This window comes from Tamandua tetradactyla, chromosome 2 (genome assembly GCF_023851605.1).
Source record: "Tamandua tetradactyla isolate mTamTet1 chromosome 2, mTamTet1.pri, whole genome shotgun sequence".
Lineage (NCBI taxonomy): Eukaryota > Metazoa > Chordata > Mammalia > Pilosa > Myrmecophagidae > Tamandua > Tamandua tetradactyla.
Genome location: NC_135328.1, coordinates 52,430,605 through 52,457,353, shown reverse-complemented (window position 1 = coordinate 52,457,353; position 26,749 = coordinate 52,430,605). Strand labels below are relative to the sequence as shown.

Here is a 26,749-nt window from a genome sequence, read left to right as displayed (position 1 = left end):
TCTCCCAGCTAGCTCTGCATGTGATGCGATTCTGTTCTGGGCTCCTTTTAGATGTGCCTCCTCCAGTGACTTGCTGTGTAAGTCAGGTCCCAAGGGCAAGTCAGGTCCCTCTGAGAAACTGTCTCTGGACCTGTGCAACGCAATAAGCATCCCAGGAACAAATGAGAGAGAGGCTGTATGTAGGTGACCTGCTGTGCCATTCTGGGCCTCGGAATCAATTTTGGGGAAAAGGGCTTCGTGGAGGTGGGGGTGGCATGGATGAAGCCTTAAAGCAGGGGCAGACATTCTAACCTCCCCCAGGGCGGTTATGTTCCAGGTTAAATGCCTGGGGAACCTGAGGCATTTGGGAACAAGTGCCCTGTCCTGATGCTCACTGTTGCCAGGTGAGAACTCGGACTCAGTTTTCTGATCTTTTGATTTTACAAGACAAGCTGAAATATCCCTATTTCTGTGTGAGCAAAATTTCCTGATTTGGGTCAAAGAGAACATGCTTCTTTCCTGAAACAAGGCAGATGTGCTGAGAGCTGTGGCCCTTGTAGTCTGCAGTTGTTTCTGGGAAGCCCATGCTGGCACTGCCTTAAAGGGGCTTAAACCTCAGCTGCTCATCCCCCACCCCTCATTACTGCTCTTTTAGGCATTAGAGGTAAAGGCAAACTATGGTCTTTTGATTACTTAATTGGGGTTTTGATAGCTAGTCATTTGCTCTGCACTTTGTAAACGAAACAATAATAATAGCCAGCAATTATCCACTCCCTACTGCATACTGGACCATGCTGGGTCGCCATAGTTGTATCCAGGCAGCTTTGGATTGATTTTTCTTATAAAGTCTATTTTTCTGCTGGTGGTGGGGTCTTATTCTGCCTACTTTAAATGTTTATTCATAAGACACATGAGGTTGCCTTTAAATGTGCCTCTAAACGTCGTTCCCCGCCCCCCACCCCCTCGGCTCCACAACTCTTGCCATCTGGCAGGTACCAGGCCAGAGCGACTGCCAACTCAGCACGATGGGTGCTCATGGCCAAAGTTGTGAGGTCACCTTCTGGGAGGAAAACACCGACTTTCCAGCAGCTGTGGGGCCGAGGTGGTAGATGCTCAAGTTCATGGCCCCAGAAAAGTGGTCCCAGGGCTTGGGTTCCTTCCTGCTAGACTCAACTTCAACCGACACAGAGCTGTTGATCCTGGATCTCAAGTGAGTGCGATTATCCCTATTTTACCGAGCAAGAAATTAGAGCTTATCGAGTGCATCAAGGCAGAAAGTGGCAGGAGACGACAGCCGGCCTGGGCCAGGGTCTCCCGGGGTCAGAAAATAAGCTATCGTCTCCACCGCCCGTGAGCAGGACGTGCCGGGAGGGCGGTCCACATCATTCCACGGTCAGTGGGCCCGCGTGGGGACAGAGTCGTGATGGCAGGCCCTCCTCGGGGGGGAGGTGAGAGCTAGACCAATATGGAAGAGTCGTGGTCTGATCCAAGTTCAGCGAGGGCCGGGGCATCAGGGGCTTGAGTCACCGCCCCGGCTCAGGCTCCTAGCGCGTCCGGCAGCGGTCCAGCCGAGGGTCGCAACGGGCAGAACTCGGACGGCGCCTAGCGGCTGAGGACGGGATAGCAGGGCCGGGTGGGGCAAAAAGGGGCGGGCCGGCCCTGCGCTCCGGCTCGGGCGGGGCTCCGGGTCCACGTCCGCAGCAGTCCTGTCGAAGCCGTTCTGCTGGGTCAGCTCCGCGAATCGCGTTTCCGGACGCACTGCGGTCCTCCGAATCCACAGGGGGCGCTATCGCCGCCTCGTCCTCTTTCCTGGGGCGGCGCGAGCCGGAAGCACGAGGATCATTTCCGGTACGGAGCAGCGGGCTGGGCTGCGGACCGGGTCCGACGCTGGGACTGGACTAACAGAGGCCGGACAAGGCTCGCGGCGATCGGAACGCGCCAGTCCGCGTCTCGGCCTTGGGGGAAAGGGCGACCGCCCTTGAATGCCCGGGAGCCGCCACGATGCCATTCCTGCACGGCTTCCGGAGGATCATCTTCGAGTACCAGCCTCTGGTCGATGCAATTCTTGGCTCTCTGGGGATTCAGGACCTCGAGCGACAGGAGCCCCTGGACGGGTAATTGCTTTCTTCCAGCCAGTGGGCGGGGACGCTCTGACCTGGTGCTGCTTTTCGCTTCGGTTGCCACTACAAGATGACTGGGCCGGTCGGGAGAAGGTGTGATTCCCTCACTTTAGAGATAAAGAGATTAAGGGGAGAGGCCGAAGTTGCGTGGCTTCGCGCTCAAGTTTATCTGCGCCGACCCATGTTCTACCCCTTGAAGGGTGGAGTGCTCCAGGCCAACGCTGATGAATGGGCAGCGAGGGCCGTAGGGTGGGGTGAACGGGCAGAGCCTCCACCTCAGGGCCCCCACCTTTTGCCCTCCCTGTCCCACGCTCTCCACCCGGAAGCCAGTCTTCATGATGTCTGTGTTCCAAAGGAGAGACTGACAACAATCATAAGTAACGTGTATAGTGTATTAGGTGTAATGGAAAAAAAGGTGCCTGGGTGTTGGGAAACAGTTGGAATTTGCAAACGACGGTAATTATTCTCTCTCCAAGGGCTTTGGTGCAAACGAGATTTTCTTTATTGCTACATCAGCTGTACTCACGTTGAGGCTTGTTCTGAAAATGCAGTGCAAGGTGTTTGACTCTGAAGCCAATCTGGGGTGAGGGGTAAGGCAACAAAAGGGCCTTTTAGACTTCAAACATGTTGCAGATCTCTGTCAGATAGTTTGTTTTCAATCCATGGTCTTCTGGGTACTCTATAGGGCTGGGGTGGGTACAGTGAGGATGAGAGGGAATCTTGCCCAGTCAGTAAGGATCAAACTTTGAACCAGCCAATGAAGGAGTGCAGATGAATAAGACTAAGGGAAAGAGGAGAGTGGTAGCACCAATAGAGAAAACTTCACCAAGAGAGGAGGTTGCAGCCTGTAAAGGAGCCTGCGATGATCTCAGAGCTATGTGCAAAGGCAGGGAGCCGTTCACAGACTTGAGCTTTGGGGAAAGCCACAGCAGAGTTCTTAATAGTTCTGACCAGCAGCGGGGAGGATGATTTTGGAGAGGTGAGTGGCAGGTAAGTAGGTTGCACTTGGGATATGAAGGGCATTGGGTGCATATACCTTCACAAGTTTGGCTTGTGAAAGGGGAATGAAAGAAGACTGAAGGAGGGTCATTGTTCTCCTTATCACAAGAGGTAGAAAGATTTTCCAGGCTGGTCTAATGTATTCTGCAGCTTGGGGAGCATCCCAGTCTTTGAGTGTGAAGGGCTTTTTGAGGAAGGAGTGTCAGTGTCTATTTCCTGCTCCTGCTCTAGTCTCTACAGCCCAGGGTGTGTTGGGCTTTGTACCCACTCCAGGGACCAGACTCTCTGGGCAAGCTGGGGACCAGCATGGGAGGAGCCTGAAGACCAAGCCAGTCTTTTATCTACAAAGCCAAGGACTCTGCTCGTTTAAGAGATCTAGCTTGGCCCTCTTTTCCACCACAGACCTTTATATGAGCACTGCAGAACCTAGGCCCCAACTTTGGTGGGTAGTTACAGCAGGAGAGTAGGGGGAGCCCCAGTGGTGGGGCTCCATGCCACAGGGTCCCCACGCCCAGTGGTCTCACAGCTCTTCCTCTCTCAGTTGGCTGGCCTCTCTTCTGCCCCAGGCCCAGTCATGTCGCCAGTGAGGAGAGCCGTATCCTTGTTCTCACGGAGCTGCTGGAGAGGAAGGCCCACTGCCCATTTTACCAGGAAGGTGTGAGCAATGCCCTGCTGAAGATGGCTGAGCTGGGGCTGACACGGGCTGCTGATGTTCTTCTGCAGAATGGGGCCAATCTCAACTTTGAAGGTCAGCTGGGGTCTAGGGAGATAAGAGTAGGTAGGTGGCTGAAGTATGGTCCTGCTCTGGGTGTGTGGCCAGGCCTTTGGCCCTGATTTTACTGTTTTTATAGGAGCTACTTTACTCATTTATTTCATGGGATGATGACTAAAGCGGCCCACACTGGGCTGCCTCCTACCTCCCTTCCCAGCTTTCAGATGGCTCTTACCACTTCTCTTCCAAGAGCAAATTTGTGGCTGTTTCTATCATGTGATTGATTTAGCAAACTTTACCCAGTCCCAGATAAATCCCTGCATCCATTAATGTGAAAATGTGGCTGCTGGCACTGTGCCCAGAGCTAAGGGAAGGTAATTTTCCACCACTTACTTTAAGCCATCTAGTATTTTGTTCTTGCCATAGGGAGAGGAAAAAATAGATAAGCCATATTAGGCATAAGTTATGGCAGGACCACATTGATTTCTAGCTGGTAAGTGCTAGGGGATGGTGACGAAGCCATTCTCCTTTCTTTGGCTTTTTCCCAGGAAGAGTGTGGTTGGCCAACATGCAGGGTCTTTCTGCGGACGCAGGATGCAGCCAGGCGTGTCTCCCCTCTCCATTTGAGAATAGGCTCAGGGGTTGTTGGGCTTGTGGAGGGTCAAGTTTCTGAGGAAAGAGGCTCCATTTTGAAATCAGTTACTTTGAGACCTAGTTTCAAAATCTTGGCTATTATCGCCAGACTCAAGGAACAGAGCAGCCAAAGAGATGTTACTCCAAGTACTCCCAAAAGATGCCTCCATTTTCTGGCCCCATTTTATAGAACAGGAAACTAAAGCCCATATAGGTTAAGTACAATGCTCACTAGAACCCTCCCAGGTCCTGAACCCCTGAACCTAGGTCTGACTCCAGAGACCTGCTTTAGCATCTGGTGAGCACAGTTCTGCCTGACCCCTCACCGTGGCAGGAGCGTAGGCCTGCAACTTCTGGAGACTTGAGGTTTGAGCACTAGGCCTGGGCTCTGAGGTCAGGACCTGGGTTCCTGCAAGAATGTGCTTATAGGCAGGACTGTCCATGAACTGTGTCTATGTCTTCAGACCCAGTCACCTACTACACCGCTCTGCACATTGCTGTCCTGCGAAACCAGCCCGACATGGTAGAACTACTGGTGCGCCATGGGGCCGACATTAACCGGAGGGACCGGGTAAGACAGCCAGGTCCAGCCTGCTCTGAAGAGGTGGGGAATTCCCCAAGTAGCCCCACAGACCCCAGGCCAACCTGGCTTGTGCTCTCTTGGCTCAGATACATGAGAGCAGTCCGTTGGACCTGGCCAGCGAAGAGCCAGAGCGCTTGCCCTGCCTTCAGCGCCTTCTGGAGCTTGGAGCAGATGTCAATGCAGCTGACAAGCATGGTGGGTGCCTCATGTAGAAAATCAGAACAGCACTGAGTCTCAGGTGTCTTGCGAGGGAAAGCCAGGGTAACGCAGGGTCTGATGGCTAGGTGGGCAGGCTGGATGCTGGCTTCATCTGACAGGCACAGCATGCTTGACCACAGGTATTTTGCTGTCTTCCCTTTGAGTCCAGAATTCAGAGGCTTTAGAGAAGCACGGACATCATTGTTCCCAGACTGGCCCCTCAAGGGCTGCCTTGGTAGGTAGATACGTGGTATGTATGCACGCTCAGCATTTGAGGGAATGAAGGCTTCCTGTCAGGGAAGGAAGAGTCTCAGTTAACAATTAGGATCAGAAAATACCTTCTTCTCCTGGCCCTTTTTCTCCCAGTTTTGTGTAGGAGGAAAGAGAATAACCAGACACCTGTCACCCTGATCCCTAACTGAGAAGTCAGTCCTTTATAAGTTTCTTCTGTTTCTCTGCAGTTACCCTGACATTAGTTTCTTGGCCTCCCAGTCAACCTTATTCTTCTCTCTTTCTAGGGAAGACTGCTTTGCTACATGCTTTGGCCAGTAGTGACGGGGTGCAGATCCACAATACTGAGAACATCCGACTCTTACTGGAGGGAGGTGAGGCTTGTCTCCTCCTGGTAGAGTAATACCCAGGCTGGTTCCAAGCCTTGGTCTTTCACATAGCACTTGTCTAGTTTCACCAGGCTCCCCTGTTAAAAGTAAAGTGTTAATTTCTAAGGATTTAAGGCCTTCTCCCACCTTCTGTTGTTTTCCTGTTGGCTTTTCTAGGGGCAGACGTGAAGGCTACCACCAAAGATGGGGACACAGTGTTTACTTGCATCATCTTCCTGCTTGGTGAAACAGTGGGAGGGGACAAAGAGGAGGCCCAGATGATTAACCGCTTCTGCTTCCAAGTAACACAGCTGCTACTGGCTCATGGAGCAGACCCCAGTGAATGCCCAGCCCACGAATCCCTCACCCACATCTGCCTCAAGAGCTTTAAACTGCATTTCCCTCTCCTCCGCTTCCTGTTAGAATCTGGAGCCGCTTATAACTGTTCCCTCCATGGTGCGTCCTGCTGGTCTGGCTTTCACATCATCTTTGAGAGGCTCTGTTCCCACCCAGGCTGTGCTGAAGATGAGAGCCACGTGGACCTCCTGCGCAAGGCTGAGACTATCCTTGATCTCATGGTGACTAATTCCCAGAAACTCCAACTGCCGGAGAACTTCGACATTCATCCTGTGGGTAGCCTAGCAGAAAAAATCCAAGCCCTTCACTTCTCCTTGAGGCAGCTGGAGAGCTATCCCCCACCCCTCAAGCACCTGTGTCGTGTTTACATCCGGCTGTACCTTCAGCCTTGGCCTGTGGATGTGAAGGTCAAAGCCCTTCCTCTGCCTGACAGGCTGAAGTGGTATCTCCTCAGTGAGCACAGTGGTACCCTCGAAGATGACATCTGACAGATCCCAGGTAACCCTCTAGTTTTCAGGCCCCCAGACAAAGGGAACAGTGGTCTGGGAAACTTAATTCAACCTGTTGGTGGATTTTAGTACCTGTCACAGGCTTAGTTGAGGGTTCTTTGATTCTGGAAACCTTTGGTCCCATCTAGCAAAACAGTGCAGTTTGGAGATGAGACATGGAACTTCTTGAGTACAAAGAAAGCCAGGTAAAATCTAGCAGCTGTAATCATTCCAGAGGTGACAGGTGTGCTTCTTCATCTTCCAGGGAGGCTGCCCTCCTTTCCCTCTGACAGCACCCCCAAATTTCAACCCACGTTGGGAAAAAGAACAGGGTGTTGATTTGGGGAAAGTTTATATGCTATTAATTTGAGGGGCATCCCAGGGCATTTACAGAAGTATGGAAGCACTAAGTCTAAATATTCTTGAGAGCTTCCTGCATGGAAGAGACACAGCCAAAGGTAGAAGTCAGGCAGGGTTAGGTCCTGTTCGAGAGCGTGCAGCAGGGTAAAATCAAGCTGAGGTCCATTATCCTGCCTCTTTCACTCCAGATTGTGTTGGGGTGGGGCTGAGGGGTAGATGGGCAGACATTTTAAGACCTTCCTGGTTTTGAAAGCTGAGCTGACCCTTACCAGTTTCTGAAGTCCTGTCACCAAGGTTCCACTCCAAGTACCTAATCATGCATCAGGGCTGTGGTCCCCTGCTATGGTGGCAGCTCTGCTTGTGCAAAACCTGGGTCCTGGAGCAATGCCTTCTGCCTGAAAGCAACCACAAGTGCACAACAGGGGGCAGCTCTTTCTGAAGTCTCGTTTTGTGAGGGGCTCACCTGATGGAGAAAGCTGCCAAGACTGGAAGCTTACTGTACTGCCCTAAGCTGAACTCTCAGTCATTTCAGTCATGTTGGTCATTGTGAAATGTGTAAAACTATATGCCTTTGGGAAGAAGCTAAGGCAACTAAATGCTATATTTATATTATAAAATTAAACTGATTTTTCTTGGCCTTAAAATTATTTGTATATCTGCCATGCCGGAAACCCAGGTTTGATTCCTGGAGCCTGCACATGCCAAAAAAAAAAACCCAAAAAAAACTACTTGTGTAACCTCTGTTCCTTCCCTGGCTTAAGATAAAGCGCATCAGGATCCTGCAGCAGCCAGAAAGGAGCAGTGGTAGGCAGGAGTTGAAGCAGTGGGGGGCAGATATAAGTAGCACAGTTCCATTGTCCAAGTAAAGAAAAGCAGCATCCAGACAGCTAGGACCTTCACAGTACAGGGATTCATCCCTTTTATTTTTTTACTGAAGATGCCTACCAAGCCACAAGGCACAGCAAAGGGGAGGCTACAGATGTCTCCCCTTGGTACAGGCTGTTGTGACTGTCACCTTAAGGAAATCAAGGCCCTGACAGCAAACAGGACTTGGAAACATGAACATTCCCACAAGCTGTACAGTATGGCAGATTCCATGTTGGATTCTTAAAGGCCCCACCAGCCCCATTTATTTCTCTCAAGAGGGCTGTTCCTCTCTTCCCCCTAGGTAGAGACCACATTTCTTCATGCCCATAATAACAAAGTTAAGTTAAGGGCTATTCTCTTCCTCTTAGGGCAGCCAGGCCTATGACTGAATGGTCAGTTGGCGTTACTAAGACCCAGAGAATTTTCACTTTAGATGTGATCACCACATTCCAGTACAGAGCACCAGGCATGGGTTTGTGCTGTCCAAACACTGCCTTTTAGAGCAGGCAGAACCTGACCCTTGCCTCACTACCCAATTCAGCAGCACCCATCCCCAAATGGTCCAATTCTGCATTTTTATAAAGAGTCTGTATAGTGAATACATGGCAGACAGGTATATTTAGCAGCCTCTTTAAACACTCCTGAACTATCAAGATGAAGCCACCGGATCTCACCCAGCTGCCAGCTCCCTCCCCACTCCCACACTGGTCTCTCAGTTTTTCCTGCCAACCCAGGCTCATCTCAGAGCGAAGCTGTAGACATGATAAATCTCTTCAGGGAGGTTCTCCTGCCTCTCCTCAGCCAGAAGGCTGAGGCCCGCACTGCGGATGATCCTGCGGACCACCTCGAGGTCCCGGCACACACTGCTGTCCACATCATCCAGGATCACACCCTCCTGGGCCATGTTGTCTTTGATAACGATGATGCCATTGGTGCGAAGGGCCCGCTTGCAGCGCCGCAGGAACTCAGCCAGGTGCTGATCCGTTAAGTGGCCTGGGGAAGGCAGAGGCCTTGGTTACCAGGGGAAAGATGCAAGCATGTACTGCCACTGGATGTCTTTTCAGCCATCAGTTACTGAGCACTTAATCTGTACCCAGCACTTTGTTAGGTGCTTAATGTCCAGTACCTCACTGGCTTTCACAACAGTACTGAGGGAGTTTTACTAAACCCCATTTGCATAAGAGTAAAACTACAGCTCTGAAGTAACCTACCAAGGGTAGGTTAGTACGTGTGAAGCTGGGACTGAACTGAACTCTGATTGACTGATTTCTAAGTCCTGCCCACATACCACCTATGCTTTTTTGTGGGCCTGGATCAGGGAAGCATACCTGATCTCAGATATTGGCATTGCGGAGACTCACAGATTTCCTACCCTACATGTTAAAGTTCTAGAAACTTCTTGGAACTACAAAATACAGGCCCAGGCCAAGTGTTCGCAGCTGCCAACCCTGGAGGTGGTGGCTGACCACGGGCACAGAGGCCTACCACCAGGTCAGCAGGCCCTGGAAAGAGCACCCTAGAGCAGCAACATGTATGCTGTTAAATTAAGTGGGTGCAGGAGGGTACCACAAAGCAAGGCTGGCTCACCAGGAAAGGCAAGAACAATGTTCATTTTGTTATTTAAAAACCCTTTTTTATAAAGACAAATTTTCACTTTCTTTAAATGCAATAAATTACTGGCCATTTGAAACTTAAAAACAAAACAAGACAAAGCAAAACAAAACAAAAAAACTGCCCCCAAATGGACTGCTGCAGGTACTGAGCTGAAACAAAGCATTCAAGAAAAGCCTAACACTCCTTTCAGGTAGTCTCCAGTACAGCCCTGGGGAAGCAAAGGAGAGGATACAAGGAATCCCTGCTGGCCAGTTTGCTGAAAGTACACCAGGGCCCCAGCTCCCAGGATCTTGGAGGGAGCCTCAGTGCTGGGAGACAGGCAGGAAAGCAGAGGAGGGAAGCAGAATCCTCACCTATCACCCACTGGATCCAGATAACATCATATGAGTTAGGCTCTGGGCTGAAGTCCTGAAGACCACAACAGAAGTAGTTCCTCACCCTCTTGCCCTCCTCACCCAGATAGGTCTTAGCTTTAACCAGAAAGTCCTCTGTCACATCAACCATATCCACCACTTTAAACAGTGGCAGGAGTAGACGCTTGGTGATCCTTCCAATGCCAGCTCCACAGTCCAGAGCATAGGAACTTCCGGTCCTGCTTGGGCCTTCCTAAAAAGCAAAGAAGGCATATAATCTATAAGGAGGGTTAGAAAGCCATAGGGACCCTGTCACTCCAAAGGGCCAGGGCCAATTCCCCATTAGCCCAGAAATGTGAGCACTAGTAGGGACTGTCTATGGACCATTCTCTTTTATCTGGGCCACACATTTCTAAAATGAAAGCTGACTTCCACTTAAAGGTAATAACATGAATACATGCATTAATCTTTCCCTCCTGAGACCTCATAAAAACAACACAGGGAATAAAAAGAGTTTAAACAGTGAAGAGAATGGAACAGGGACAATCAGTGTTGAAAGGATTTCAACAAATTTGGGAAGATGAAAAGTAGATAGAGGATGCAGCTGTGGGAGAAAGCAGTAGCTTCCAGTGTTTGCCAAGGGAAAGAAGGGAGCAGGACCCAGGGGTGACCCCAGCCATGGAGAGACCAGCCTGGTAAAGAGGAGAACGGGTGAAAGACGTAGGGCTACAACCATGACAATAACTAGGATTCTGCACATAGCAGAACAGCTAACACCCCACAGCCTCAAGTGCCCAGAAAATGGCAGGAGAACAAAAGTTTTGTCTCTGGCAAAACTGATCAGTTTGAGAGAAGACACTTAAATTCTGGCACCTGAGAGCCCCCCCACATAAAGCCAGTTCCTGTCTGATAACCTTAAAGTCCAGACTTCTGAAGTCTTACCCTCCCCACAAAAAGCTTCCATCCAGCTTTCCAAGACCTTGGTATTAAATACCAACAGGTAACTGAAGAACCTGCAGTGTTACATTTAAAAGATGGCACCCCACAAGGACCAGGCAGTGCCACCAGAGCTGCTTCCTCTTCTGGAAAACCACCAGACCTTCCTACCCTCAAAAACCTCTGCAGGAACTTCCGGGAGCTGTTGATGTCGATGCTGGAGATGTGGCCATACCCCCCGAGCATGCCGTCCACTGTGGGTGGGACTTCTTTCCAATATGTCTTGGCTTTCGAATAGAACTGTTTCTCATCTTCTATCACCTCGCTTGTCATGCTGTCACCAATCAAGTCTCTGCTCAAACACCAAACTCAGCAATGGCACCTCTCCTGAGCAAGAAAAAGAGTAAATCAGCCCAGTGCAGACACCCAGCAGAAACCCTCAAGTAAAAGGAAACAGTCTCACACCATGCTTCACTAGTCACACAATCTTGCCTGATGCGAGGAGTTTTCAGTATCTCCAAATCTGCTTCTACCCTCTGGATAACAGTACCTCTGTCTCTTGCATTTCTTTTAAGTCAGTCTGCAAAGCTGTCTTCATACAAAGGGAAAGAAGTCCTGGGTTCTGGTTCTTTACTTGACCCCAAGGCACAGAGAATTCCAATCTACATTTAAGGATAACAAAGCAAGAAACTCGAGCCTCTTACAATGGGCATTCCAGCTGATCCTGGAGAGGGTCTGAATAGTTCCCATGCCTCTATTCCCCTCTCACTCATGAGCACACAAATAAGCTCACTGTGGGGTCCATTCATTCATTAAATTAGCAATGAGCTCAGATGCTGTGTCAGGCCATGTGCTGTAAACAACTACATAGACACTCATAATTACAACAGTGGTGAGGGCCGCAAAGAAGTACAAGATGCCAGAAGTATACATTAGACCTAACTTAGTTGGGGGGGGGGGGATCAGAGAAGACATCCCTGAGGAAATGACACATGAGCTGAAACTAAAGGATGAGGAGGAGTGAGTTAGGCAAGCAGAGGGCAAGAACACTGCTCCTGGAAGAAAAGAGCATGCTAAGGGCCCTGGGAATTGGAAATCTGCTGAGCACATGCTAAACACTTCATTTACCACAAAAAGCTTATTTATTTATTTACCATTAATAACCTAGCTATAATAATAATAATCTAGCTCCAGAGAGTCAGTCAATGCAGTATTTGATGGAAGAAGGACCAACCCCATCACTGGCCTGTAAACTCCCTGAAGAAGGGATTATGTGAGGGCACCAGGGGAGGGGATCCTGGAGGGCAGGAATGCAAGCTATCCAAGCCTCCGGAAAAGCTGCTCACTTCTGTGCTCCTGGGGTTTTATTCCCCACCCATCCTGACACAACTCTACTGGGCCACAGCAAGTCCAAAAGGTCATCACTGATCCCTAAAACTATGGGGTCAACACAGAAAGCCTTAACATGTAGAATTCTGGTATAGTCCTCAAAAAAAAAAAAAAAAAAGAAAAGAAAAATCTAAAACCAAGGATTGCTTTAAAGGCTTCAGAAGAAATCAGAAAATTGAAAAGTGACTAGAGGACATACATACACAAGGTATTCAATTCAAAAACTCAGAGACTCTAAGGAGTAGGAAAGGGGACATAAAAAAACAAAAAAGAATTTCATTGACCACATTTGTTAATAGCACCCAATATATTACTGTATTTGAACCTGTCTTGAAAGAGAAGCTACACTCCATAAGCAACAGGCCCACCCCAGCCAGCAGCATGGCTCAAGGACACTCCCGATGGCAGCAAAGAGAGGGAGGATGCAATTCTACTTCTAGTCAGCCCTTTCCAGCAAACCCAGCCAGTCAGTGGGGAGGAGCACAGCTGCCAGGAGAAGATGGAAAGCCACCCCCATCCCCCCACCCCACCCCTTTCCATCCCCAGACCTGACTCTGCATAGATTCAGGTTCTCTTCACAGATAAGGTCACACACTGGCCCTCTGAGGGACTCTCTGAGGGACTAGGTGAAACCTAATAACACCCATATGCTCTACCAGGGTTCAGTTCCTTTTATCTGTTTGGACACTATTTCAACCTTCAATAGAATCTTTAGCTGTGTCCAGAAAGAATCCTACTCAAATCCCTCTACAGATTCCAGAATTAACACTCATACTGGTCCCCTCACTTAACGGTTCAGGTACCAGATTTGGGGCCATAATAAAGACAAGTACAATCACTGCATCAATTATGTAGCACTCTGGGGTAACAGGGTATGGGCTACCTTGGTTCTAAATATAGCATACACATACCCCGCTTGGTTCACCACCATGTTCCCATACCAGTGTCCCACCACCTGAAGCTATAGCCCTCAGAATGAAAGAGCAGTCAATACACTGCTTAGAAGAATGAACTCTTGCTCCACACCAAACAAAAGAATGTGGAGAGAATAATGCTAGCTGCGGTAGGGTAGATGTCACTGTGGTTCCCTGAGAACTGATGGGAAGGGGGTCACCAGTCTGAATGTCACCCTGTCATTTGTGCTTCTTGGTTGTCTTTCCTCTGACAGTGGGCCTTACAGCAAGCATATCCCAGCCTCTCCATCATCATTCAGAAAGGAAAGCACTCAAAAGCTACTTTTCCACACCATACGCAGTGCCCCAATTCAGACCGGTGCTCAATGAGCTCAGGTCTGTCCCAGCCTCATTGCCTGCCAATCTCAGCAAGCTTCTGGTTTTGTGTTCAAATCTCTGTCCCTCATTGGACTGGGAGATCCTTAGAGAACAGTAGTAACATCATCACTGTGCATCCTACATTGCACATAGTGTTCAATAAAAAGTTCACTTCTGATCAAATGAACAGAATAAATTTGGGGCCAAATACTTAACAGTCTGTATTCTCTCTGCCTTTCCTACCAGATTGTAAGCTCTGGGGTAGGTGGGGTTGTAGGCAGGAACATCATCTTGTATTCCATTAGCACGGCACCTGTTACAAGGTGAGTGTTTACTAATTAGTTGTTGAATAAATGAAAGGAGGGGCTTTATGCAGCTATAGCCACGTTCTACTTTTAAGAAAATCCTACAAAAATCCAACCATTCAAAATTGAGAATACTGAGAGCAATTACTGACAATATAATTTTCTGCTTTACCAAAAGCTATACAACATGATTCCTTTAAATGTCAAGGGCCCTGAATAATCTAATTTACAAGAATTGCACTTGCACATAGATTCTAGGAAAAAGCCAGGGGAGGCACATTTAGACCGGGAAATGGCAAGCATAACTTTGACATTTGTTCTAACAGCTGATTCATTGATAAATGTGATTCCTGGGGCCCTGTCTGCTCTTAGCCTCCTGGTGTTGATTTGAGCTGGGCAGGAGGTCCCTAGGAGTCAGTGGGAACAGCAGGGTCAAACAGCAGGAACTCCTCCTACACTCTGCTCCAGAACACAGTGAGGAATTGAAGGGCTACACAGACCTGGAAAAGGGTCAGAGGCACAATCTGGCTGTGTGTGCACTCTAGTCTAGCTCAGAGCTGAAGAGAAACCCTTCTGCTTCTCAGAAGGTAAAGTGTGATCTGAGCATCATTCACGGTCAACTGGCCACCTCCTCTTCCTTCTTCCTCTTCCAAGTTGTTTGGGATGACACCTGGACAGCCACCCCAGCTACTACTTCTATTCTCCCAGCATACATAGAGGAGAATGGTGCTTCAGCTGTCACTATCAGTTCTTTGTATAGTAATCTCATTCTCCTCATTTAACTGCCTTCAAGAAAAAGCCTGACCTCTCTCTCCAACCAACACAACAAGCAATCTCACCCCCCTCCCCCTTTCTACGTGGGACATGACTCCCAGGGGTGTGGACCTTCCTGGCAACATGGGACAGAAATCCTAGAATGAGCTGAGACTCAGCATCAAGGGATTGAGAAAAACCCTAGAATGAGCTGAGACTTAGCATCAAGGGATTGAGAAAACATTCTCAACCAAAAGGGGGAAGAGTGAAATGAGACAAAGTGTCAGTGGCTGAGAGATTCCAAACAGAGTCAAGAGGTTATCCTGGAGGTTATTCTTATGCATTAAGTAGATATCATCTTGTTATTCAAGATGTAATGGAGAGGCTGGAGGGAACTGCCTGAAAATGTAGAGCTGTGTTCTAGTAGCCATGTTTCTTGAGGATGATTGCATAATGATATAGCTGTCACAATGTGACTGTGTGATTGTGAAAACCTTGTCTCTGATGCTCCTTTTATCTATCTTGTCAAGAAACGAGTAGAACATATGGAATAAAAATAAATAATAGGGGGAACAAATGTTAAAATAAATTTAGTTTGGAAAAAAAAAAGCCTGAAAGCAATAGGAGGTATGAGCCTGTTTGAAGTTACTGCTTCCCTCTAGCAGCCTGTGGACAGGGCCTGTTCTGCCTGGATCTGTGTAAACAACAGCTTAACATATGAGAATGGCAGACTACTCTACTGGAAAGGGAGAGAGTGGGGGGTGGGGGGTGGTAAGAAAAAGGAAATAAAAGCAGTAACAAAATATCACTACTATGCTACACGGTCTATCCAACAGACCCAAACAGTTCTGCATATCAGGGAAGGGGTGTGAGCTTCCCCCCATCACAAGCATAACCACTGCAAACGAGAATTCTGAAAGGCTAACCTTGAGATTCTATGGTTTCTGGCCTCCACCACAGAATTTGACCTATACCACCAAGGCTACAAGCCCTAGTTTACTGATGGAAAACCAGATACATTAAAGGAAAGTGAAGTGCCTTAGACACGCAAAGGAAAATGGCAACAGAATTAAGGAAGGAATAGAGGCTTCTTTACCCGGTAAACGGCTTGGCCCCTTCCAAAGGCCCATCCCATCTGAATGGACAATCGTTCTAGACATCAGGATATCACAACCATCTGCTACACTGCCCTACCCTACCCTCGGGGCCTCTGACACCAGCTTCAATTCCTTATTGTACAGACCAAAGAATCAATACCGAGAGGGATAAGGTCACACGTCACACCGTTGGTGGGCAGCAAATTCTGGAGTTTTGATATTGCAGCCTCCCTGCAAACAGGCTGACCTTGGCTCCAAGGGCTATTGGCAGCAAATTCTCCTTTGAGCGGCACCTGTGTCGTGTCAGAGTTGGGCTGGGCCCAGAGAGTGAAAGGGACTTGTGGCCTGGGGACAGGCGTGCGGGAGTGGCCGGCCCAGGCTTTGGGTGCCTTGGCTTTCCTCCTCTACTCTCCGCCCCTACCGCCCCCGGAGTCTGCGTAAGTTCGGCCAGCAGACCTCCTGGGGTCGCGTCCAGAAGCGGCTCGCACAGGTCACGTGACGAGCCTGGGCCTCAGGTCGCCGAGGCAGTTGGGGGTCAAGGCCTCCCCTCTCCCAACGGCTGCCGCCCCCGGCAATGCCTCGCTCTACTCACCCCGGGCGGAGACTCCCGGGACCAGGGAAAAGAGGACAGGAAAGAGGGAAGGAGGAGGAAGAGGGCGGCGGCGGCGGCGACCCCACAAGCCCACAACCTGCTTCACCTGACCACGACGAGACGCGACAGGTCGCCGCGCGTGCTGCCTTTGTCCACTCACGTCACTTCCGGGCGTCCAGAGGGGGCGGGACCAGTAGCGGCCCCGCCCCCTGCGGGCTCAGGATGCGGCTTGACTTTTCCGTAAAGGCACAAACCTCCAGGACTGCATCCTCTCCTTAGTGTTCCTTCCCTCCTCCAGCATGTGCAACTAGTTAGTTTGGAGGCTGCGAGGCTGGGCTTTTAAAAACTAGTGCACTGGGCGGTGCGACCGTAGCTCAGTGGCAGACTTCTCGCCTGCCATGCCGGAGACCCGGGTTCGATTCCCGTTGCTTGCCCATGCAAAAAACCACAAAACAACCCTAGAGTTCTGTGGATTTTTCACTGCGTAAAAAGGATCCTAATCCCACATTAGCATCTTAAAACATATACCATAATAGTAAAGAAAGAAAAAGAAATACCTCAGGAACTAACAAAGGGTTGCCATTCCAAATAAGCAGAAAAAATTCATTGTTTCAATTCCAAACAGGTTGCTCTGCCCTATGCCCCATCTAATTGTAGAAATTCTGGAGGATCGGCTCGGAAGCAACTGTAACTATTACTCTCCTTGTCTATCTCCTCTTCTGGCAGAGGAATGAAATAATTACCTTCTGATGCTCTGAGGGTTAAATTGGTGTGATACTGAATGTTAAGGCTTTAGCCCTGCAATTTGCACAGCAGCCTCACAGGAAATGGAAACTGTTATAATAACAATATTCATCATTAGTAAATTCATTTTTCCTGAACTGATATCCTGTCATAGATTTACAGTGCCTTCCGCTGGGCATTGCACAAAGGAGGGGCTCAACGTGTTTTTGCTCTAATGAAGTGAAAGTATGGGGTGCAGGGTAAATCCTGCTTGCAGTCAAGTCCCCAAAACTGTTTATGTACAAATTATCTGGAATCCACTCCAGCCCACTCCAGGTCTGACGTGGTTGCCCTGGCCTGTACCCCTCTTCCAAGTTGCATTTTCCCTGTCTCTAAGGGAAGGAGATAGAGCAAGGCAATCTCTACTGCTGGGGGCACCTTGAATAGTCTTTTGGGGGGCAGCTGTGATCACAACTGTACATGCTTAAAAACCCACCTCCCATTGGAACTCTCATACATTGCTGGTGGGAATGTAAAATGGTGCCAGTTCCTCAAAAAGCTAAACATGGAATTAATACATGACCCAGCAATTCCACTCCTAGGTACTGTATCTACCCCCAAATCATTGAAAACAGGGATCAAACAGATACTTACATGCCAATGTTGACAGCAGCAATATCCTCACTAGCTAGGGGATGGAAACAATCTGTGTCCATCAACAGACGAATGGATAAACAAAACGTGGGATATCTATACAAATATGGATATAATTAATTTTCATGTGGCTATCCATACAATGGAACATTATTCAGCCATTAAAAAATGAAGTTCTCATACATGCTACAATATGGATGAACCTTGAGAACATTATGCTAAGTGAAATAAGCTAGACACAAAAGACAAATACTGTACAATTCTGCTTACATAAAATATCTAGACTAGGCAAGTTCATAGAGTCAGAAAGTAGATGAGAGGTTACCAGGCGCCAGCGTGGGAGGTGGGGCAGAAAGGGGAGTTACTGCTTACTGGGTACAGGGTTTCTGAGTAATGAAAAAATTTTGGTAATGGATGGTGGTAATGGTCACACAACACTGTAAATGTAATTAAAACCACGGAATTATTCACTTAAAAATGGTTAAAATGGGAAATTTTATGTTATGTACATTTTACCACAATAAAAAAAACTATTAAAAAGAAGAGAAATCCCCTTCCGATGCTTGCTCCTCTGAGGTCTGGCTGGCTCCCTAAGCCTCCCACATCTCTGAGTTCCCAAGCCTAGCACATAGTAACTGCTTAACAAATGTTTACAGAGAGCATGGTGTGAAGGGCTCCTCAGAAATCATCTAGTCTGGTGTTCTTATCTAATTCTTTAAAATTCACATATCCTTTAGATAAATGTAAAGATTTCTCACCATCCTCAATCAATACACTAACTCCCCGAAGAGATGTGCCCCTCTAACCGTGGTTGAGGAGCATTTGCAGAAAATGGAACACATCTTCTGCGATGTCTCCTCCAGGTAGCTGTCCTGTAATTTGAATTATCACTTTTTCATTATCAAATCGTAAAATTATATCATGACATTGAAATTATGTTTTCAAACTTCTCTTGACACCCTCCCAGCCCCCAATTTACACAATATATTCCTCCTTCCTGTCTTCTCCCAGCCAAGAGTCAGTCCATTTCACAATGGAGCTCAGAGAAGGAAGGGCCTATCCCTTGTCACACAGCAAACAGTAGTAGGGCAGGGACTCTAAATCTGATCTCTTTGTTTCCAGGCCCCCTGCATTCCTCACTGCCCAGTCTTGCAGGGTAAGTTCTGCTTTCAAAAGCCACCCAGTCAGTCTCCTGATCAAACATGACCCACCCACCTGTGCCTCCTGGATAGAGAAGGGGTGGCTGATTCCTTGGCTTGGGCCTGGCTGCTCTGGTCAAGAGTGCCTGCCCCACCCCCACCCCCTGGTGGCCACAGTTATGGCATCCTGGGCACAAGAGCCGCGCCCTCTGCCCCTAGACCCCAGTGCCCACGGCTCCTCAGGTGGACGAGGGGCGGATCATAATGACCCTGAAGAGAGTCTGGACGCAGCAGGGAGGGGCAGCAGACGGACCAGGAGCAGGAAGATGGGCTCTCTCAGGGACCAGCCCACCTGTTAGGGGGCTTTAAGTTCACGGGACCTTTTCTGGCCCCACCCAGAAGCCCCACCAGGGTGAGTGTGACACCAGTTCAGCTCAGAACAATCTGGGGGTGGAGGGTGGGGAGGAAGCAGGCACAAAGATCCCCAGTGTCACAGCGAGTGTGGAGCTGGAGCTCTGGCTCCCAGAGGGGGGCTGTGTCTTGGCCCCTCCCCAGGCCTACTGGATGGGAATCTGGGGAGGGAAGTGGGGGAAAGTCATCTGTATTCTCAGCATGCTCTGAAGCCCCACCAGGATTGGGGAGCTCCTGGGTAGGTCGCACTCTCTTCCCTTGCAAGGTGGTTCTAGATTTTCTAATTCCGGGTAGAGCTAGTACCAGCAATAGCCTCCAGGACCTGAACAGTCCAGCATCCATGCTGCATGCTCTTTACTGCATGAGGCTATCTCCTTCTTGCAAAGCAAACGCTCATATTATCCCATTCTACAGATGAGGACATTGAGAGAAGGTGAAGGGAAATCTATTACTTGTCTTACCCAAGGTTATACAGGTAATAAGTAGTGGAGCTGAGACTAAATCCTAAAAAATAATTGTTTAAGCATCTAGTCTTTATTGAGCACTAACAGTGTGCCTGACACAGTTCTAAGAGATCTACATGTATTCGCTCATTCAAACGTCACAGCAACCAAAAAAGGTGGGTACTCTTACCGTCACCGTTTCTCAGAAGAGGAAACAGGCTCTGTGAGCTCTGTCTGGCCCGAAGCCACTGCTTCCAGAGCCGGTGGTGTTAACCCCCAAACCACACAGCCCCTTATCCAGGTACTACGGCTTAGGGACTGTCTGGTCCATGCCGTTCCCCCGCCTCACACGGCACCCCCCACGCCCTGGCCGGCGTGAGGATGCCCTGAGCTGAGCGCAGGGCCAGACATGCTCCGGCGTCACCCCGACCTAGGGGCCCAGGAGGTGGCGCCCAAGTGGTTTCCAGGCGACAGAGATCTCCGAAAGAGAGAGTCGCTGCTGCCCAAGCGGATCCCACCGGAGCTCCGAGAGGTGTTGCGGCAGCGTGGCGCGAGGGGCTCACGGGCTGTGAGGGTCTCGGGCGGCGGCAGCCTGTGGCGGCAAGACCCCAGGCGCGGGTCCCCACACCCTCTGGTGCACCAGGTTACAGACACCGGGGTGGGCGTCGAGAGCCTCCCCCGGCTCCGGCCCGCCGCATCCAATGCGGCCCCGCGGGCGGCGCGGCGCCCGGCAGTGCGGAGGCCCCTACTGCTGCCGCCCCTGTTCTCGGCCGGCGCGCCCCGGAGCCCCCGGCCTCCACGGTGGGGGGATCCCTGGAGGGACTTAGACGGGGAGGCCTCGCGCTCCTTGGGCGCCCAGATAGGAGAGCTCCTCGCGAGAAAGTTCCGGGAGTTCCTGAGCCAGCTCGGGGCAGAGCGTGAGGAGCCGCGGCCGCCACAGAGTGAGGCCCGCCCGGGGCCCCCAGGGGGCGGGGCTGAGCCGGTTGCGGTCGCGGATTGGCCCCGCGGTCCCTCCCCTCCTCCTCCCGGAGGCTTAGCGGGACGCTACTGCAGGGCTACCTTTGCACCCATTCTTTGGATAAGGAAATTGAGGCCCAAGGCCATATAACTAGCAAGAGCCTAGTAAGGACTGTCCCAGAAATAGAATGCCCCTAACTACTTCCGCCTCATCCTCCCTCCCAGCATCCTCAGCATCTCAGCATCAAGGGGGTGTGGCAGAGAACGGCCGAGGTTCTGCTCAGTGTCCCGACTGCTCATTCCTTCCAGACCTGCCGTAAGTGAAAATCAGGACGTCCTTGGTGGGGAGTGGGTTGCCACCGATGCCCCAAGAGGGTGGAACCTGACCACTCATGCCAGCTGTGGCCTATTTGTCGTCCAGGTGCCAGCCATCGTATTTTCAGGAACTATCTTTACTCACAGACAGTCTTAAGAAGATTTTGCTCCATCAGACACCTGTCCTCGGTCCCCTGAGGGGTGGTCATTCACAATTCACAACGATCAGGAAGGCCCACGAGTGAGTTATAGGAGGGGTGGGTGTGGGGGAGTTGGGAGAAAGTATTCTTCCCTTTGCTCTTGTCCCTCTGTCTGTCACCCACCCAACCATGAATTTATCCATCCGTGAATCAGGTCTTCCATCAGTGAACTCACTATCTTGCCATGAATCCAGCCATCCATCCATCCACCCACCCATCCGTTGTTACATAGATCTACACCTGAATTAAGTCTTCTACCAATCCATTCATGGATTACCCATCAGTTCATCCAGGAATCCATTCATATATTCATTCTTCCATTCACCCATCCATCCTTGCATACATCTTATCTACACACCAGGTCTTCTTTGAACCTATTAATGAATCTCTCAGTCCATCCATGCAGTCAGATATCTATTCATGAACCCATGACTCTATCCATCCATCCATCTACCCATGTATCAGGTCTCTTGTTGATCCATTAATCCATCCATCCATCCATCCATTCACAAACTTCTACAACTCTATCTGTCCATGAATCCAATAATTAATTACAAATCTTTCCATCCATTTATAGATCCAGGATATGATCCATCCCTAATCTAGTCATGAAGCCATCCACAAATCTATAAACCCAGTTACATAATCATCCATCTATCCATCCACCCATGATTTGGTCCTTCAAACCTTTTCATTGATTCATTCATCAATCCATACATTCATCAACCCACCCATCTAGTCTTCTATCTTTTACTCATCCATTCATTCATCCATTTCTTCCTCCAATTTTTATTGGATGTTTACTATATGTCAAATATTGGGGGAAATGAAGTAAGGATGAAGGTAAGAGAAGAGCCTGGGCATAAGAGTTTACCGGGGACTAGGTGTCATGGCTCTAATGGAGAGGGTAGAAAAAGCAGAAAAAAATTCCTCAGCTTAGCAGGGCTGAAGGGTGAAGCACACTATATGCATACATGCCACTCTCCTAATCCTTTATCCAGGGCAGCTATTCTGTCTTCCTGATAGAATGTGCCAGGCAGACACTACTGATGGGTCAGAGAGCACAGGAAAATAAACGCATTTGCCATCCCAGGAACTTTCAACCAATCAGGCCAACTAAACAGGACATGTATTTCTCACAAGCTGTAGTAAAAATATGGAACTCATGATCTCAAATATGAACAAAAGCAGGGACTGACATATACACAGATTTTCATGCTCAGGAGCCAATACCTGAGTGCCTTCCCCTGTGTGAGAGTCATAGTAGACGCAAGGGGGCCCCTGGGGTGCCCTTTAGTGAGTAAGCTTAGACTTTGGACTTGCAGGCAGACCTGGGGTGCTTCCACACTGTGGCCAGCAAGAAATTCATAATATATTCATAGAGTAGATCATTCATAAGCAGACAGTTGTTGGATAACTAGGTCCCAGTGCCTGTTGCCAGGCATTGTCCTGGCCACCTTCAGGATGCTTAGCAATTTAGCAGACTGATAAAAATCAGCCACTCTGCCCATACAGACATGGTCAAATAAATGGATGCAGATATCTAAATATGTATATATTTAAGGTCACACATGGCACTTCTGAAAAACAGAGCCATGTCTGGATCAAGTAGGCCCTCCTGTAGCCTTCCATTGAAGTGGAAATTAATCACAATAAATGTAACGATAACAAATACACTTTAATTGAGAACACGTCCTGTGCCAGCCCTGTATTAGATGTATAATGTAAGTTATTTGATACCCTTCAAATTATTAAGAGAATGGTATTATGTTGCCTTTAATATATAATATATAATTTAAAGGAGAAAACTGCAAAGTGGAGACTCAAGGAAAGTTGAGTCCTCTGCCCAATGTCACCCCACTGGGAAGTGGCATAATGGAGACTAATGATTATAATAAGAATGGCTCACAGTTAGAGGTGTTTACCCTGGGCCCCACAGACCATGAACTGAGTGCTTGCAGACATTAATCCATTTCATCTCATCACAGCCCTGTGCAGTGGGCACAACAACGATCCCTATTTTACAGATAAGGAAACCGAGGCTCAAAAGAGTCAGAATTGAAATCTAGGACTGCCTGACGTCTGAATTTGTATTCTTATTCCATCTGCTACATTGCTTGATCTATCAGTCGGCACAACAATGATCCCTTCTTATTCCACACATATATATAAAATATATAAGTCTGGAATCAGGATATAAATCTTGTCTCCACTCTTTGCCAGCTATGTGACCTTCGGCAAGTCACACAACCTCTCTGTGCCTCAGTTTCCTCATCTGTAACATGAGAATAATAGTGTCTCACAGACGTTTGTGGATGGGGTGGATGATGTCTGTTACGCTCGATCCTCAGCCCTGCAAGTAGGAAGTGTTCAGTAAGCAGTAAGGCCAACTGCCGAGACTGTGAGTACCCGACGCCCTCCTCTTACAGATGAGGCAAGACTGCTTGTCCAGGGTCACAGAGCGAGTCCTGGGTTGGTGGATGCGTGTTGGTCAGGGTGGGGTGGGGGGCTGCGGGGCTCAGTCCCTGGCCCTCATGGACCCCTTTCCTCTCTCAGAAGGCCTCACAGTACACAGGCCCCCAAGCCCAAGGCTGTCCTCACTCACAGCTCCTCTGGGGAAGGCTCAGGGCCCCGCAGGCGGTGCTGCCCTTTCCGAGTACGATTCGCTGACGAGACCCTCCGGGACACCGCACTCCGTTACTGGGAGCGCAGCTGTGTGGGTAAGGAAATAAGGTGGGGAAGCCCCGGGACTCTAGGAAAGTTCTGGAGCTGAAAGGGCAAAGGCTGTGGCCCCAGGCCCTGGAAATGAGGTGAGGGGCTAGCCCAGGAAGGTGGAGCTGGTCTGCAAGGGCTGAAAGGTCACTGCCTCTGCAGAGGAGGCGCCGGGCCTCTCTGGAAGATGTCAGAGTGACATTCAATGACCAAGGAGAGGTCCGAGGTTCAACAAAGGCAAGTGGTGCCAGGACGGGATGGCCACCTGGGCCTGGCCACCACTGAAAGTCTTCTCACTGCCTCAGGGTCCTCATGGGCTACCCTCCGACCTTGGAGCCAGTGCCCACAGCCTTCTGACCCTACGTCGACCCCCACCCCCACTCCCCCAAGGCCTACAGGGACTGGAGAAGATCCATAAGCCACTGGAAGCATCTTCCTTCCATCTCCATGAAAGCTTTTCAGGTCCTGGCTCGTGTGGTGCCCAGAAAGGTCCAGAGCAAACCGCCCCCTCTCTTGGGGAAGATGGGAACTGCCTGTTCAGACAAAGAAGCCAAACTCCACCAGCTCTGAGCCTATTCCAGAAAACAGTTTCTGGGACGGATGTAATAGTGTCCTGCTTGGCACCGTTTCCAGCAAGTTTTTTTAATGTGGGTGGAAAGAGGAAGGTGGGAAGAAGGACGTTTCCTTGCTCTATGACGGCATGAAGCTCCACCTTTTTTTCTGCCTGCTCGGCCTCTTCTTTTCTCAGCCTTCACATGACAGTGTTCAGCAGGGCTCTGTGCCTCCAACAGTCAATAACCTGTCAGCATCTCTTTATTGAGCAGTTTCAGGAAACGGCTGCCCCAAAGACTAGCTGTGGATAAAGTTCTATAAATCCAAGACCTTCGTGGAATAAGAAGGAAACCAGCCTCTGTACCATGGGTTCAGCTGGAAACTGAATCTTTCAGGATTAGAGGAAGTCAGAGATAGAAGCTGCAGTTTTGCCCAACCTTCTGACTGCTCGATGGGGAAACTGAGGCCTGAGAGTGGAAGGGGTTTGGAAAGATCACAGAGCAGCTAAAAATAGAAGCCGGAGTGTCCCAGAGCTACTCTTGGGGATCCAGAGAAAGGAGGACATCCAGGAGAAACAATTTCATGTGAATGGCAATTGATGCACATTTCCTAACCAGCCACTAGCCAGAAAGAGCTGGGGTCTGTGCCTTAGTGCACAGGGTGTCCTGGAGGAGAGATGGGACTCGGCTTGCTGATTCCCAGCCCTTTCCATCCTGAGGCAGCCCTTGGGGAATCTGGGGTCCCTGGCAGCCATAATGGAAGGAAAGGCTCTCACTGCCCCCACCCCTGCCTCAGATTTCCAAGGTGGGGTAAACTGCTTCCTGCTGTGGGAAAAGGGGCCCATTTTGGGCTGGAGCAGAGGTAGGCATGGGGGATGGGCTCTGCAAAGTTTGGGTAATTACAGCAGAAACAGTCACACAAGATGGCTTTAAAACCCAAACCTTCTCTGGAGGCAACCAGTAGGTGCTGGGGAGACTTAGGTTGCCATGGGGATGGGGCTCTACCCATCCTTGCCTGCCCGAGGGAGGAGGAGAGGGCAGGGTCACTGGTGTCCCTGGGTGGGGCCTGACCCATGCCCTCTCTCCAGTCCAGCAATGCCTTCTCAAGGACCAGGCAGCCAGCCAATCAGCAGCAGCGGAGCAGGTGTTTGGGGGTGTCGGAAGATGGCTGGAGAGTTTGCCCAGAGTGCTTCGCCCCAAGGCCAAGAAGGAGAAGGCCACAGCCAGCTCCTTGTACAGTCGGGACTGCCCCAGCCTGAGAAGCTTCCCAGGGAGGGGGGTGGGCCTCACACACATTGCCAGAGCTCTCCATACTCCCCCTGCAGACTTCCCTGTCCAGCAATGGGGCGGGTGGGCTGCTGGCCTGGGCCCTCATGAACTCTGCCAACTATAGGTGGGCCTGGGACTCAGGGTCCAGGCAGCTCATGGCTCTTTTCTTCCTCAGGCCCACCCAGGAGCTGCAGGGCTGCCTCTCTGAGAATGTTTCCATGGCCAGCAGCCTGCCCTTCATCCCCAGAGCCACCACCCAGGGGCAGCGGGGGGACCTCCATACCTACCCGGATGCCCACGACATCTTGGAGCAAGTGGGCAAATCGCCCCCCTCCTGGAGCCAGAAGCTGGTGAGCATCTACTGGCAGCCGGCTGGTCCTTGGAGCACCCCTGCCTGGTGGAGTGGCTGGGGAGCAAAGAAAGCCTCCCTGTTACCATGAACCCTTGCGGTGGCCAGGCCCTGCATCCCCTTCCAGGAGCAGTGGTCAAAGGGGTTGGCTCCCAAGCTGGGCTACCCTGGATTCAGACCCCGCCTCCATACTTGCAGGCTGAGGGACCAGGAGAAAATTGCTCTGCCTCTCTGCATTTTGGTTTCCTCATCTGTAAAATGGGGGTGAAAACAGTACCTGCTCCATAGGGCTGGGATGTCAAATCCCCTGGGCTTAGGGGAGCTTGTCTTCTGCACCAAGGCCCCTGCAGTGCCCAGCTGGTCCTTCCCCTTTCTCTAGGAGTCCTTCCTGCCCAAATTATTGCTGCAATCAGTCCTGAAGCGAAGCCACTCTAAAGGGTACCAGCTCCTGCTGCCTTCCGCAACAGCACAGCGGGCTCAGAGGTGAACACTTACTGGAGCCCATGCCCACAGGGGTGGACACAGGACAGGGATGAGGAAAAGCCTCCCCTGTCCCACAAATAAACACACATCCCAGGTGGCTGGGACCTGCTACCTACCGGGTCTCACGGTTCAAGCCTTGCCTGGTGCCTGATTTGATCTCCAGGGCTCCTGGGCTGGGGGAGTGGCGGCGGTGGGTTCTGGGATCACTACTGTGTAAAGGCTGAGAGGTCGAGGCAAGACATCCTCAGGTTCAGGAAGGTGGGAGATCCTGCCATGCACCCTGAACCTAGATCAGCCCATACCTGCAGAAGGTACCAGGCATGAACTGTAGCCTGAGG

The 26,749-nt window shown here is 50.1% G+C and overlaps 3 protein-coding genes across 20 annotated transcripts; 2 read left to right on the top strand and 1 right to left on the bottom strand.

Annotated features, from left to right (window-relative positions):
* Positions 1 to 1,804: 1,804 nt before the first annotated feature.
* On the top strand, positions 1,805 to 7,899 carry ASB6 (ankyrin repeat and SOCS box containing 6). Of its 2 annotated transcripts, XM_077146984.1 has the most exons (6): positions 1,895 to 2,093; positions 3,665 to 3,846; positions 4,908 to 5,014; positions 5,113 to 5,221; positions 5,743 to 5,829; positions 6,001 to 7,891. In XM_077146984.1, the coding sequence occupies exons 1-6, from the start codon at positions 1,981 to 1,983 to the stop codon at positions 6,666 to 6,668; spliced, it is 1,266 nt and encodes a 421-aa protein (XP_077003099.1). In that variant the 5' UTR covers positions 1,895 to 1,980; the 3' UTR covers positions 6,669 to 7,891. The 2 variants fall into 2 exon arrangements, with proteins under 2 accessions (XP_077003098.1, XP_077003099.1); XM_077146983.1 differs by lacking the exons at positions 4,908 to 5,014; positions 5,113 to 5,221 and having other exon boundaries at positions 1,805 to 2,093; positions 6,001 to 7,899.
* A 20-nt stretch (positions 7,900 to 7,919) lies between these two features.
* On the bottom strand, positions 7,920 to 19,083 carry NTMT1 (N-terminal Xaa-Pro-Lys N-methyltransferase 1). Of its 17 annotated transcripts, XM_077146996.1 has the most exons (7): positions 18,798 to 19,083; positions 18,341 to 18,454; positions 17,583 to 17,678; positions 16,460 to 16,633; positions 10,970 to 11,185; positions 9,863 to 10,115; positions 7,920 to 8,888 (listed from the first exon to the last, which is right to left on the bottom strand). In XM_077146996.1, the coding sequence occupies exons 5-7, from the start codon at positions 11,129 to 11,131 to the stop codon at positions 8,632 to 8,634; spliced, it is 672 nt and encodes a 223-aa protein (XP_077003111.1). In that variant the 5' UTR covers positions 11,132 to 11,185; positions 16,460 to 16,633; positions 17,583 to 17,678; positions 18,341 to 18,454; positions 18,798 to 19,083; the 3' UTR covers positions 7,920 to 8,631. The 17 variants fall into 17 exon arrangements, with proteins under 17 accessions (XP_077003111.1, XP_077003112.1, XP_077003115.1 ...); XM_077146997.1 differs by lacking the exon at positions 16,460 to 16,633; XM_077147000.1 differs by lacking the exons at positions 16,460 to 16,633; positions 17,583 to 17,678.
* Positions 19,084 to 19,984: 901 nt separating this feature from the next.
* Positions 19,985 to 26,544, top strand: C2H9orf50 (chromosome 2 C9orf50 homolog). Its single transcript, XM_077128109.1, has 7 exons — positions 19,985 to 20,516; positions 20,758 to 20,848; positions 20,954 to 21,088; positions 23,604 to 23,767; positions 25,399 to 25,543; positions 25,755 to 25,929; positions 26,308 to 26,544. Exons 1-7 carry the CDS (start codon positions 19,985 to 19,987, stop codon positions 26,413 to 26,415), a joined length of 1,350 nt encoding a protein of 449 aa, XP_076984224.1. The 3' UTR covers positions 26,416 to 26,544.
* Positions 26,545 to 26,749: the final 205 nt, after the last annotated feature.

Excerpts from the sequence above, each read along its gene's own strand:
- ASB6 (XM_077146984.1), top strand. The coding sequence starts at position 1,981 with ATGCCATTCCTGCACGGCTTCCGGAGGATCATCTTCGAGTACCAGCCT. Across the intron at positions 5,015-5,112 it reads ACATTAACCGGAGGGACCGG|ATACATGAGAGCAGTCCGTT; the intron begins GTAAGACAGCCA and ends CTCTTGGCTCAG. Across the intron at positions 5,222-5,742 it reads CAATGCAGCTGACAAGCATG|GGAAGACTGCTTTGCTACAT; the intron begins GTGGGTGCCTCA and ends CTCTCTTTCTAG.
- NTMT1 (XM_077146996.1), bottom strand. The coding sequence starts at position 11,131 with ATGACAAGCGAGGTGATAGAAGATGAGAAACAGTTCTATTCGAAAGCC. Across the intron at positions 10,116-10,969 it reads TCCTGCAGAGGTTTTTGAGG|GAAGGCCCAAGCAGGACCGG; the intron begins GTAGGAAGGTCT and ends TTTGCTTTTTAG. Across the intron at positions 8,889-9,862 it reads CTGGATCCAGTGGGTGATAG|GCCACTTAACGGATCAGCAC; the intron begins GTGAGGATTCTG and ends TGCCTTCCCCAG.
- C2H9orf50 (XM_077128109.1), top strand. The coding sequence starts at position 19,985 with ATGCTCCGGCGTCACCCCGACCTAGGGGCCCAGGAGGTGGCGCCCAAG. Across the intron at positions 21,089-23,603 it reads ACGATCAGGAAGGCCCACGA|AAGGCCTCACAGTACACAGG; the intron begins GTGAGTTATAGG and ends TTCCTCTCTCAG. Across the intron at positions 23,768-25,398 it reads CTGGGAGCGCAGCTGTGTGG|TCCAGCAATGCCTTCTCAAG; the intron begins GTAAGGAAATAA and ends CCCTCTCTCCAG.